General features: G+C 39.3%; 2 protein-coding genes across 5 annotated transcripts in view; one reads left to right on the top strand and one right to left on the bottom strand.

Annotated features, from left to right (window-relative positions):
* SLC18A2 (solute carrier family 18 member A2) overlaps positions 1-6778 on the top strand; it is a 30981-nt gene extending 24203 nt beyond the window's left edge. For all 4 annotated transcript variants that reach the window (XM_064464243.1, XM_064464242.1, XM_064464244.1 and 1 more), the window contains exons 11-16: positions 516-594; positions 838-889; positions 1317-1380; positions 2466-2585; positions 3155-3288; positions 5276-6778. In XM_064464243.1, coding sequence (XP_064320313.1) covers positions 516-594; positions 838-889; positions 1317-1380; positions 2466-2585; positions 3155-3288; positions 5276-5380 — 554 coding nt within the window. In that variant the 3' untranslated portion in view covers positions 5381-6778. The remainder of the gene's footprint in view (positions 1-515; positions 595-837; positions 890-1316; positions 1381-2465; positions 2586-3154; positions 3289-5275) is intronic.
* Positions 6779-8700: 1922 nt separating this feature from the next.
* Positions 8701-13333, bottom strand: part of PDZD8 (PDZ domain containing 8) — a 64720-nt gene continuing 60087 nt past the window's right edge. Inside the window, exon 5 of the mRNA XM_009511889.2 lies at positions 8701-13290. Within this exon, the coding sequence (XP_009510184.2) occupies positions 11096-13290 (2195 nt within the window). The 3' untranslated portion in view covers positions 8701-11095. The remainder of the gene's footprint in view (positions 13291-13333) is intronic.

Genomic DNA, 13333 nt, shown 5'->3' on the forward strand with positions numbered 1-13333 from the left:
GGCATTACAAACTAGCTGGCAATGTGAGGCCTCACAGCATTCACAGGTGTGGAGGGACCGTGGCTTGCAAAGCCAGAGCAGCAGCCCTGCTGTCTCGTCCTCCAGGGAGGGACTCACCCACCCTGACCGTTCTGGGCTTGCTGCATGTGCTGAGCATATGCTCCATAAGCCATGCAACTGCAAAAGAGTTGCTTTCCTTGACCTATCCCAAAGCTTACTGCAGTTAGAATAAACTTTTTGTTCTTTGTTGTTCTGTCCCCTCTTCCATACCACTTCTTGCAGGTGGTGCTGAAAAACTGCTTTCAAAGGCGTCATATTGCTCCTGCAGTTCATAGATTATGTCCTTAGATTTCATGAGATGGCTGCAGCAAACCGGATATTTGATTTTTTTGGGCTATACACAAAGACTCTATTAGATGAGTTCAAAACAAAATTGCAGTGTCTGGAATTTATTACTTTCTTCTAACACTTCACTAAAATCCTTGCTGATAAAACATCTCATTCATATTTTTCAGGCGTTGCTTTTCTTCCAGCTAGTATCTCTTATCTCATTGGGACTAATCTGTTTGGGATACTTGCGCACAAAATGGGAAGGTACGCTTAATTTAAAAATACTAATCATCTAGTCTGTTCATGTACCCTTTCCAGTGTTTCCCAGGGCAGTTTATTGATAGTGGAAAATATTAAAGTTTGTTCTACAGTAGCAAAATCACTTTTTTGAACATGCTGCTACTTTGGTTGTGTAACTCGGCCCTTCAGGCACGACTCTGAAATGTTCAAGATCAGCTCTAACATCTCAGTATTACCGACCTCTGAGTGATGTTTCTTCTTTGATAGGTGGCTTTGTGCTTTACTTGGGATGCTAATCGTGGGAATAAGTATCTTATGTGTAAGTAGATGATCATGTATCTTTCAAACCATCTAAATGTTCATGTCTTCAAATATGTGCTTTCCCCATGAGATTTTGCTGAAGTTTCTGCTTTATGATATTTTATTAAACAATGTGTGGTTAATGGATTCCAGATCAGAGTTTTGAGTCCTTTCAAATTTCAGTGCTTCAATTATTTTGAAGGAAGGCTGGCTCTGAAAGGAGGACAATCCTTTCCTTGAGCTGCCACTCAAGAGTTTATTCGTGCTCGTAATAGTAACTGTGTCAGTGGTTTAATGGGACAGTTGTTTGAAACAGTAGCCCAGAACAAGGATAAAACATCTGTGCCAAGTGTGCCATAACTGCTCTGAGAATTTATCTTAGAAAAAGAAAACTAACCTAATTAGCATGTGCAGTGCGAATTAACTGCCTGAAATTTCACTTATAGGTACCATTCGCTAAAAACATTTACGGGCTCATAGCACCGAATTTTGGAGTTGGATTTGCAATTGGTAAGAAAAATCCCAGTGACTTCTTACTGTCTGTCTGTTATGTAAAAATGATTTTATATGAAGTTACATGGGAAATTAGTCTTGTTATCATTTTGATCTGACAGTGGTGAAGCCTGAGCTGTGGCCCATACTGGTAAGTAGAGCACGAATGAGTAAAGAACGGTGCTCAGGCTGCTGTTAGACAAGCGGGATTCTGAAGTCTGTCCAGAATTGCTCTATTGACTTAAATAGATCTTTCAAACTGTTCATGAATTTTTACCTTGTTTTCAGGAATGAAGCAATGCACTGCCCAAAACCCAGTCATTCCTGTTGTTCATAGACAAAAACAAACAAACAAACAAAAAACCCACCCACACATCCCACCAAAACAAGGCTTAAATTTTGTTCATCGATAGAAATTCCCAAAGCCATGTGCATGTACTCTTTCTTAAGTAACATGTGTGAACTTGGCTTCTGCTGGACCACGCAGTCAGGCTGGAGTGGGGCCATGGCTTGGATTTTAGCGCTTGGCAGATCAGCAGATGTTCTGGGGCATCTTCGTGCAGGAGGGATGTGTAGTTAGGAAAGAACTTACAGGCACAACTACAAATCCCCAGTATCTCAGCAGTTTTGTCAGCTGTCTTCTGCTGTTTCTTGCTAGCAATGAAAGTGTGGCTTAAAAGGCCTGTTAAAATCACCAAAATAATTTTTATTGACCGGAAGCTAATGCAATCTTTCAGGCCTACAGTAAGTTAATACAAAATAATTCTCCCCTAAATGAAAGGTACTTGGCTGGTAATGTGAGATAGGAGCCTTTGCAGGGACAGTTACTGGGAAACAGTTGACGCTTTAAGCTCGCATCTCTCTTGTCCTCTGGCAAGTGTCACGCACACATCTATACATGTCCATACGTGACCTCAGACATGGTAAAGACCTTAAAAAGTACAGCTAATACAGGCTATTTTAACACAAATCAGCTTTTGCTTATTTAAGAATAAGCATCCTTCTGGTTGCTTTTGCATCCCTTTTTAGCAGCATTGGCTAAAACATTAAAAGAAAAAAGAGCCAGTCTTTTCCTGAAATATGTTTCCCTCCCTCACAACCAGGAATGGTGGACTCCTCCATGATGCCAATTATGGGCTACCTTGTAGATCTGCGTCATGTGTCAGTCTATGGCAGTGTGTACGCAATAGCTGATGTTGCCTTTTGCATGGGCTTTGCCATAGGTAAGTCCAGCCTTTTCCTGCCTACAATGCACCTGACAGCTAAGAGAAATATGCTACAGTGGTAGGTGTGAATCCCAGTAGCACAGGCTTTATGAGCTGGGGTGGTTATTTTCTGCAAGAAACCAGAAGCAGAGGGAAAGGACACAGGGAATTGGGTTTGGCATCTGTTCTGCTCCTTTGCCATGGTGCTGCTTCATTGGATATAAGAGGCTTGAGGGTGGCAGGCACTGAACCCAAATAGGATATCCCTAGGAAAGAGGTCTTGCAACTTTTAAAACTAACACCACAGCTGTGCTCCTAATAGTTTGTGAGGGGAATAACTCCCCACTGCCTCCTTGAGCGCATGATACATATGCCCTAGGAGCCCCTAGATGCATCTCTAATTTCTTCAATGAATGTGGATTATGGAGCCAGAAAAGGTTTATGGCATAATTGCAAACACATCCTTATGTTCCCCAAATCAATTTGTAAAGCGAGAGTTTTGTATATAAAAATCACTGTTGTTTAAAGTGACTGCTGCAAATTTTATATCAAAGCAGTATTCAGAAAAAGGTTTTTATTTATACAAGGTCCCTCTGCTGGTGGTGCCATTGCAAAGGCCATTGGATTTCCATGGCTGATGACAATTATAGGGATTGTGGACATCCTCTTCGCTCCTCTGTGCTTTTTCCTTCGAAGTCCACCTGCCAAAGAGGAGAAAATGGTAAGCCTAATGGGGTTTCTTTCTTTTGTTTTGGGTTGGGTTTTTTTTTGTCAGTGAAACAACGGAGAACTAACTTCTTCTCTTTTGCCTCTAACTTCCCCAAAATGGGACCAGCACAGATTATGTCACCCTTATGCATCACCTTTGGAATGAACTCGCCTTTCTTTGTATGTCCAAGATGTATAAATAAAAGCTTTTTATTAGTTATGTGATACAAAGTCACAAATTTGATTATCACAAAATGGGGTCCAGCAGACATTTGTCTGCACCAGCACATGCTGCGGTGGCATCAGTATAAAAGGGATTTTTGTTTTCCTCTAAGTGCCAGAACTGTATTGGCCAAGTACTCCCTTAACGTGTTTCATTCCTTTGTGTGCCTGTACACCTGCCTGTATGAATTCATGGCTTCTCTCATCCTCTGTAGCACAGGTCTTATCCTGACTCCTTCTTGCTTAATATAACTTAATTTTATAGAGCAGTCGGTGCTCCCCAGCCACTCCATGGTGCATAAGAATAATGATGCTTGCCCAAATAAGCAACCTTGACCGGTCTCCTGTGACCCGCAGTGGGTATCTAGGGACGAGTCTTGGAGCAGGTGAACATATTCTGACACATCCCTAAAATCAGGGGCTAAGAGACCCAAGTCAAAAGTGACTGTGATTAACAGACATTTCCCCCCCTTTTTTCCCCATTTGCATTCACATTATTTGCACTATGACTTTAGCATAAAATGTAGTTGCTAATTGTTTGAGTGAAAAGAAAATGTAATTTTGCATGGCCATGGTCTTACTATGCAGCACCACATCTCTGCAAGGTAAAAACAGAACCTGCTGCATTTGCCGCTCACACTTTGTACTGGCATGAGCAGAACAGAGGGTGGAAAAATGAACCTTGCTGAAATAGTGCCATATGTGAGGCCAGAGACCTTTTGTTCTGCATATATTCGGACTGTAGAATCCCAGAGATTCCAGTTAATCCCTTGTCATCATGACCTTTGCAGGCTGCACTGATTTGTTGGTTGCTTTTTGGGTGGAGTGTTTTGTTTTGGTTTTTTTTTTACACAGTGACCAAAGCTGAGGAACGGAGAAAAAAAAATAGAACTGCTGTTATTTGCCAGACATGAAGTTTATCGTGTGCTTCTCTGGTCACTGACAGGGTTTCAGGTGTAACATGGTAGTCACTGAAGGGACAGGATCTCTCCCCAACAGCTTAAATGCCTTCCACCATCTGCCCCACTAACGTACCTTTAAGTGCCATGTGTCTCCTATTCCCAAAGCAGCATGTATCAGTGAACTGATGTGCCATTTCTTTCAGTTTTGAAGAGAGTCAAAAGGAAGGTCCCTACTTTGTCCTCTTTGCTTAATTAAAACCCAAACCTAATCATGCTCAACACGAAATATGCTACACAACTGCTCCAAGTACAGACCCCGATTGTCCTAGGAAAAATTAATCCTGAAGGATGCAATATTGTGACTGGCCCCTAACTACAACGATCTCCTCTAGCTTGCTGCGGATGTAAAGCCATGATATTTGGACCACCAAATACCAGTTACGTTGCTGTGGAGCTCCACACCTCTGAAAGGGGTGGGAAAAGCAAAGCCAGTAAGGGAGACCCAGCCTGAGGCAGTAGGACTCCTCTTGCTCGTTCATATGGCTTTTAATAGATGGAGATTAAATAGAGGAAAAGTGAATTACTGTAACTGGAGAGCAGGTAGTTGTATTTGCGTTTAATACATGGGCTGAGACACTGGTTCCAGCAAGGTAATAGAAATTCTCTGGTGACTTCTATGTGGCCAAGATCCTGCCTCCCACAGACGTAAGGAACTGATTTACTCTAACTGAAATCAGTTTGGGTTCTACTTCCAGGGGGAAGAGGTGAATCGCTGAACGGAGGCTGCAGCCAGGTGGCTGTGTGGTGGAGCCAGCCACAGACCTCAGTGGGATGCTGAGCAAACAGGCTAACAGTCACACTCTTGTTTTCTTTCAGGCAATACTCATGGATCACAACTGTCCTGTGAAGACAAAAATGTACACGCAGAACATCCAGTCCTACCCCATAGGGGATGAGGAGGAAGAATATGGAAGTGATTAATAACATGAAAAGCCATATAATGGTTTTTTTGGTGTACAAAATGCAGTGTTTCATGTGAAACATCCCATCCAGAAATAGGTTTGAGTTGTCCTGTACATTTAATAGTGAAACTGTCAAAAAACCAAAGGTATATTGTTCATCGCCCATGGTTATAAAGCAGACTGCTAACCGCCTTAAGGGGGGTGGGGAGGAACGCTTTTATAGAGGATTTGTATAGTGTTAATCTTTGTGTATTTAATTTTATTGAATATTACACTATATTTTTGATTAAATGTGTAGCATACATCTCTCTAAACATGTGAATTTTAACTATTTCGTTTTTAAAGTCAACACATCAACACACCTATTTCATAGTTTGTTCGGAGTCATAAGTTACTGGCAAGAGCTTGGGTCTTTATCTAATTGAAGAAAAAAAAAGCAAAGCTCAAAGAAAACCTATCCTATTTGCATCCTTTTAAATTGTACCCTTGTAAGTACCTTGACAGGAGCTGACGGCTGAAATTCAGACTGTGGCATTTGATCAACTTCAGATCATCGATTAGTAAAACAAAAGGCACAACTTCAGAAGTGAGCCCTGCCTCAACCACTCATGGGACGTTGGGGAAAACAGTATTTTAAACAGATGAGTGCGTTGCTGTTAGTCAGTACTAGTTAATGAAGTTGTGTAACATGGAGCTCCCAAACAATCACACAACACTGGGTAAACAAGTAGGTATGAACATGCACTGTTCCTGTCCCTTAAAGGGAATAAGAACAGCATGAAAACACTTTTTATATTTCTATCTTTTTAATCTTTTATTTTTAATATATATCAACTTTATTTTAGATACATCTTAAGTGACTGGTTAAGAAAAGTTACAGTATCACAGTGTCTAGTCTTTGCCTGTACTGAAAGTAAGCCGATAACTTAAGCAGGTCAAACAAACAAAAGAATACTTTCCATGCTAAAATATCAACATTGCTACCAATAATGAAAAAAGAGACCAGTTTGTTGCGAATATCTCAACATTTGGAGGCACAGCCTGCTACAGAAAATGTCCCTAGGCAGTGCCTATGTTCACTGAGGGGAAAAAACCAGACTTTTAAAGAAAGTGTTTTAAAATAATCCCAATGTCCTTATCAACCGTGGTGTATCTTTTCATTTGTAAAATTAAAATCTTTATGTGCCTTCTTTCATGTAATTGCAGATGTTTTATGTACTACAGCATAGATACTATGTTTACATATAGTTTTGTAAAGTGTATATACTATGGTCAGAAGATATGAAAAATATAGTAGATCAAACTTCAAGTATTGCTTTGTCAATAATTATGCATTCAGACCACATTAAAAGAAAGTTATCTAAAAGGTCATGATCTATTGTGATAAAGTAAAAATAATAAAGACTCGCCCTCATGATTTGCCTTATGCAGTGTGGTTTACTATGGTGAAAAAGCCAACAGCTCTTTCTGGTCATAGGAAAGCACTCCTCATTTCTAGTCCACTTGTAATTGAGGACAAATATTTTCACTCCAGGTCATAAATACAAGCCACATGTTTAGGTAACCACGATGCTTCCAAAACCAGTCTGTTATGTGGCTGCTGGTCTGAGATTTAACTGTTGGGAACTAGGTAAGGCCAGAACATGCAGTACCCTGGCGCGCCCCTGTACACGCTGCCAGAACAGGGTGAAGAGTCTGAGAAAACATCGTAAGGGGCTTAAATGATGTGAAACGCCAGGCAATATCATCCTATGGCTCATCTGAAAAATCCACTTACAGGTTTTATAGTGGTGTATTTTCTGTTGCATTCTTCTGATGCAAATGGAAATCCTTCCTTCAAAGCCAACAGGCGTTGGGAGACAGACCTACAGCACAGAACAAGATTCTGCAGCATGTCAAGTACTTTGCTGCCACTGACTAAGCGACAATTGCACATACTGGTGATTACTGATATTAGGTTCAGATTTTAATGTTGTACATCCTCTGGATACTTGAAACTTTGCCCCAAGAGAAGTCATTTTACTTAGCTTCACTGAACTCTTTTGATCAACCTCAAATTGCTAATGCAATTAAATTTGAAGCTAATATAGCAATGTTAGAATTCTAAATTATCTCACAACATATTCATTTATTTGCCAGGTGATCAACCACCATATTGCTTAAATTCAGAAGTGTAAAAGCAATGCAAATATAGCCACTTACACATTAAAAAAAAAAACAACTCAGAAGGGCTTCATGGCTTGGTTTTGTACTTTTGAGCAGATCAAAATTAAGGAAGAGTTCACATTCACCTGCAACACAAAAGGAGTATGAGAAGGAAGTCCAAGGACAGATGAACTAACTGATCACACTCCTCTTCTGCAGATGGAGCCAGGTTTCTGCTGCAGCCTTACTGCCCAGCAACTTACCACAGCTTGCTCAGTCTGGCTCCCCACGGCTCTTGCTCTGCTTCCACTCCACCAGCAGTCAGAGGAAGGAAGCGTTAACAGCCACACAGACACCCATGATCGGGCTCTCAGTGCCACCTTTTCCTCCCCCGCAACATCCAACAGTTCTTCTACATTTCGGATTTTCTGTGCCATGGAGGAAAAGTAATCAAACACGAACACTTTTTGCCAACAGTCAGGAAGTAACCTTAGTCACAGAACATAGAAATATACAAAATATGAAAGAACCCAAGTGGTTTTTTTATATCTGCATGACTTTAAGTGTGCTAAAGTCACGTAACTCATTTGCTCCCACACGTTAGTCCTTCCCCGTACTGGTAAACTTCCACGCGTGTTCTATTTCAAATTTGAGCAGCAAAAAACCAAGGATATGGAATTATAAAGAAAAACTGATTAGATAAAAATGAGCTAGTAAACGAGTAAGGATTTGTTTAGTTACCCAGTAACATTTTTTAAAGTACAGGGTAAGTCAGAAATTTTTCGTGGACAATTTTTTCCTCTAATAACTCCAGTGGTGGTTGTTATCACCAATGATTGAACAGCAATACTACCTGCACGGTGCTTGGAGACCTTAAAAATAAAAAAGCCACAACACAAACATCCTTAGCATTTTGTAAGATTACCTAGCTACGCGAAGACTCAACTGGAATCACCAATTGGAAAGAAATCTACATCTACTGCTAAACTGTGTGGAATAAAAATAAATTTATCCATATCCAAGTAGAAAGAATGCAAAAAAGCCCAATTAATCCAGCAATTAGTGGTTTTATTTAATGCAAAATTTGTGTTTTTTTTCTCCTCTCCTAAAGATTTTTTCTTTATGTAGTGGCTTTAGATGATAACCTATTGCAATACAAATGTTCAAAAAAAATATTAACACAATGCAAAGAAGTTGATAATTTAGCAAAACTATTTTATTAAAGCTTATTCTCATGATAAAATAATAGCCAACAAATCATATCAGGCAGATCTTCTGCAAATGTGTGTAGCTGCCACCTATTCAGATATCATTAAGTCAAGATATTGTTGTTTTCTGTGGTATTCTTTATTTTCAGCTATTTACAGTCAAGCATGAAGCAAAGATTACACCAGGAATGTAGTATTACAATTCTCCCCTTGAGATTAATTGTTTATTGTAATTAATGCCAGATAGGAATTTATGTTTTCCTTCTCATCACTAAAATACAACTATTTTGCCCTTTTCCCATTCAGTATATTTAAAAATATTGCACTACATTTAATTTCTCTTACAATCATCATCAGCAATACTATGCGAGGAAAACTATATCCAGCTTTTCTTACCCCCTGTATTCCACAAGTCAATTTAAAACCTTGAATGCATTTTTTTAAACCAGTATTTGCATTGTTTTCACAGCTCCTTCATGTGTACCAGGGTTTAAATGAAGTACTTGGATATATTTGGAAACCTCTATAGTAGTCCATAAGAGCACACACTGATGGAGATTGAATGCAGATCACCACCAATGGTAAGCCACTGAGAAAACGGAGTGGGGAAGTCTTAATATACATGTCAAGCAAGTATAGATTAAATAACTTTTAGTCAATAAGGGAAGCTAATTTTGTGCGATTATTTGCTGAAGCTTAATTTCAGAAGTGTGTCACGTGCCTGTTTTAGCATGGATAGTGTTTTCCATATATCAGCTAAGTATCAACTGCCCAGAACTTACAAAAAGTGCAAGTAGTTGCATGCGTAGAAGTAACCTTTTGGTTTAGAAGTACAAGTATGCTTTTCCATCTGTGAAAACCTTTGCTTCTTAGTTTTGCCCATCACAAAATAAACCCAGAAGCAAATTTAACGGAGAGGTACATTACAAACTGCCTGAAAATTTAAATGAGTTATTTTACCATCTTAGATTCAACTCCATTTCCACAAAGGCATTTTTTCCCTACTACCAGTGATAATGATACCAGTACCTAACACAGTACCTGAAATAAAGATGTTATTTTTTACGGCATTTCTATAGATAGAAGATGAAACAAAGCCATGTTTACAGGAAATAAATAGAAACAATGGCCTTAGCCAGGTAATGCTGAGATCCACAGTTTACACGTAGCACAAGACCAGATAGTTCAGTTCTTTTCAAAAGCTGCTGGCTGAAATTCTTCCTCATCTCTACTGGACTCACTTATTTTGACTCAAATAAAACATGTTATATACACTATAGGACATTTTTCTGACAAAGATGATCCTTCTGCTCAGACTGTCTCCTCCGAGAAGCTGAATGCAACTTACCACTATATGATTACTCAAAAGTGTTGCGAGAGAACACACGCAGCTATTCTATATTTTGTACCAGTAGCTTTCTGAAATGATAAAGTCTGCAGCAAAACAGGTATTTTTTAAATTACTTAAACCATCATTACATGCTTTTTCACAGAACACAATAAAACCTCCAACTCCTGAGAAGAGCAATTTTCCTTTGTCAGATAATACAGCAACACTTAAATACATAATTTTGCTCTGGAAGGCAACCAGCCCCTTATCTCAAAAATATTCCCAATTAAATTATTACAAGATACTGGTATGTATTTTGATATCCAGTATTATTCAGTCAAGATACAGTAACCCAAAGTTCTAAGGAAGCTTTTTTTAAGCATAGCATTACTAGACTTCATGTTAATTACAAACTATGAAACATTCTTGTATTTAACAAAAATATGGGAAACAAATTATATGCAATGTTAACTGCAGTAAATATTAATAACAGACAAAATGAAAGACCTTTTGTTTGTTTTCATGATATGTTTGGCAAAAAATACATAACAGCTAGAATACGTACAATAACGGCGATCAACATTTTAAAGCCTGGTCCCTCGGTGACTTCTGTGTCAGTCATCAGCTTAGGCATGCAACAAGCTTATAACTTTCTCATCATACAATGGAAACTAAACATTTTGAAAATCTGGCCAGTTTCCTGTTGAAAACACTAGCTTAACAAAAAAAGAAAGAAAAGGGTGGGGGACAAGTAACATAAAGGACACCATACACTAACGTGAAATGGTAAGATTACATAATTAGAAAAAAATAAGTTATTAAAAATAAATTTCCAATATAAACCCAAAAAATGTAGTTTGAACCAGCCAGTTTAACAAAATGATGGTGCCGTAGCTGGAGAAGAACCATTACTAGCTGTACTCTTACACAGGCAAATAACTGTGGAAAAGCAGGACATGTGCATTATACCAGTGTTTTAATTTGTGTGTGTCTGTAATTAAGTGCAAAGTATTCTTTTAGTCCATTCCTTCAAAGGCTAAATATGTAAATATCAGTCTACTGATTGAAGCGGATCAACTGGTTCTTCGGATATGATGTTGAATGTTGGCGCTTCTGTCAGACTGACATCTTCGTTATCTATTTCTTCTGTTATATTGGGTTCCTCTGAATCTTTAGTCACTCTTTTGGACTGCCGCTCTAATGACATATTCTCCAAAGACTCTATATCCTCAATGCCTGCTCTGTAGTGGATCATCAGCAGCGTGAGAGCCTGCAGTCTTTCGCCTGACTTAGCCAGCGCAGCAGAAATCAAGGCTTTCTTCCTTGCATCAGTTGTCTCTTTTTCTTCTTTAACAAGTGAATTATTATTTTCCAGCTCCTGGTCTATTTCATTCTGCAGCTTATCCAACATAAATTCTAATTTCTGAAAACGCTCCTCTGTGGGTAAACTTCTGTAGAGATCACGTCCAATTTCTTTAACAGCAATGAAAACACTGTCATCTAGACCACCCTCCTTCCGGACCAACTTTATCCCAGTACCTGACGCACGTTTTGAAGGACTGCTTGGCCCACTGATTTCAGTATCACTACTTTCATTATCAGACGTGTTTGGTGTGTGCTTTGGTGAAGGTTCTACCTCTGTTCCTTGCTCAGAAAGGCGAGCTTTGGGGACTTGACGAAGGTTTAACAAACGGGTGCTTGTATTGATGATATGCCTGGTCAAACCTGTAGTTCTGTTAACAGATTTAGTTTCTGAATCAACACGAGAGGATGCAGCTTGGGGAGCTTCCTGTCCTTCTGCTCTACTACCTCCCACAGTTCGATCAACTCGCTTTTCAGCTCCTACACAAAAGGGCGTCTCAGTCAGACATTTTTCTTGACATTTTTTATGGCAAACGTAAGCACAGAGCATGCACTGCGAAGCCGCTTTGGTCCATACTTTCTTTTTGCAGTAATCACACCAAGTTGGATTCTGAAACTGAGTATCTTGAAAGTTATGCTTGTTCTCCGTAAGAACCATTTGTCCCAAGTAAGGATCCTCTTTCTGAGGCGCACGAGCTTCTTCTTCCAAGTGACATTCTCTTTCTTTCTCCAGGAGAAAGTTTGATTCATCTATTTCACCTTCTTTTAAGTACTTGAAGTGTAAAGTTACATCGCCATAACAAAATTTTTCATTGAATCCCTTATGGGTTGTCAAATTCCGCAATGCTGTTCTAGTGACTGCTGCTTTAGGTGTAGGAGCATCCAGTTTAAATGTTCTAATATATTCCATTGAGGATGTAGCTAAACAATCTAAAGCAATTTCTTCAAGTTTTATGCTTGCATATCCTAAGCAGATAAAACCACCTGCTTTGAAAGGGTCTCTGCACCACAGTGCAACGTTAAGGTACTTATGGTATCCTTCTACTTCAAACAGACAGGAGGATGTTCTTGTCCTTGGCCATCGGCCTTGCCGGATTTTGTAAGGAATTTCTGGTGACTCCCATGTTTGATGATCATCTCCACCATCTTTGTAACTACGTGCATTTTCTGAAAGTCCATCTTTTAATGTCTCTTGTTTTGGTGCTGCTATTACTTTTGATACCGTTGGGTCTTCTATTTGATCATTATTCTTTACTATCTTCTCTGTACATTTATCTCCGTTATTTGCAGGTGGGGGTGGCCTCTCTGGTTTTTCAGAAGATACACCTCCCGTTTCTAAAAGATTTTGAGTTTCGCTAGGAGGCAAAATAGGCTTACTTTGTGGCCTAGGCGGCACAGGAGGCTTAGTACTGGACCCCTGTGACTGTTTACCTGACTGCTGGGATGCATCTGAACCCTCAATAGGTTTGGTTGTTGCCACTTTAGCTCCATCTTTTTGTTGTGTTTTTGATGTTGTCTGATAACTTCCTAAATGTAGTTTTCGATTCAGTATAGGAGATATAGTTCCAAGTGGTTTAGCAGCAAGTATTACTACTGACCGTTTGGGACTCAGAGTTGTTGGCAGATCTTCTTTTTGCTCAGGTGATTCACAAGCTAAGTCCTCAAATTCTGAATCAAAATCTCTGTTATCAACATCAGCTGATAAACTGGCTTGGTCATCCTCCGGTTGTGTCAAGAAAGCAGTGTCTTCCAATTGTCCAAATCCATCCTGCAGTGCTGAACCATGCTGATTATACCCAACAGGCCTTTCATAAAAGACTAAAACTCTGTCCCCAGCCTGTCTAATAAGCTTCAGCACTTGGACAGTTGATGTGATTTTAACACCTATTAAAAAAAGACAAAAATTGATAAATTTTAATTACAGTAA

The sequence above is a fragment of the Phalacrocorax carbo genome, chromosome 12 (assembly GCF_963921805.1).
Source record: "Phalacrocorax carbo chromosome 12, bPhaCar2.1, whole genome shotgun sequence".
NCBI classification, from domain to species: Eukaryota; Metazoa; Chordata; class Aves; order Suliformes; family Phalacrocoracidae; genus Phalacrocorax; species Phalacrocorax carbo.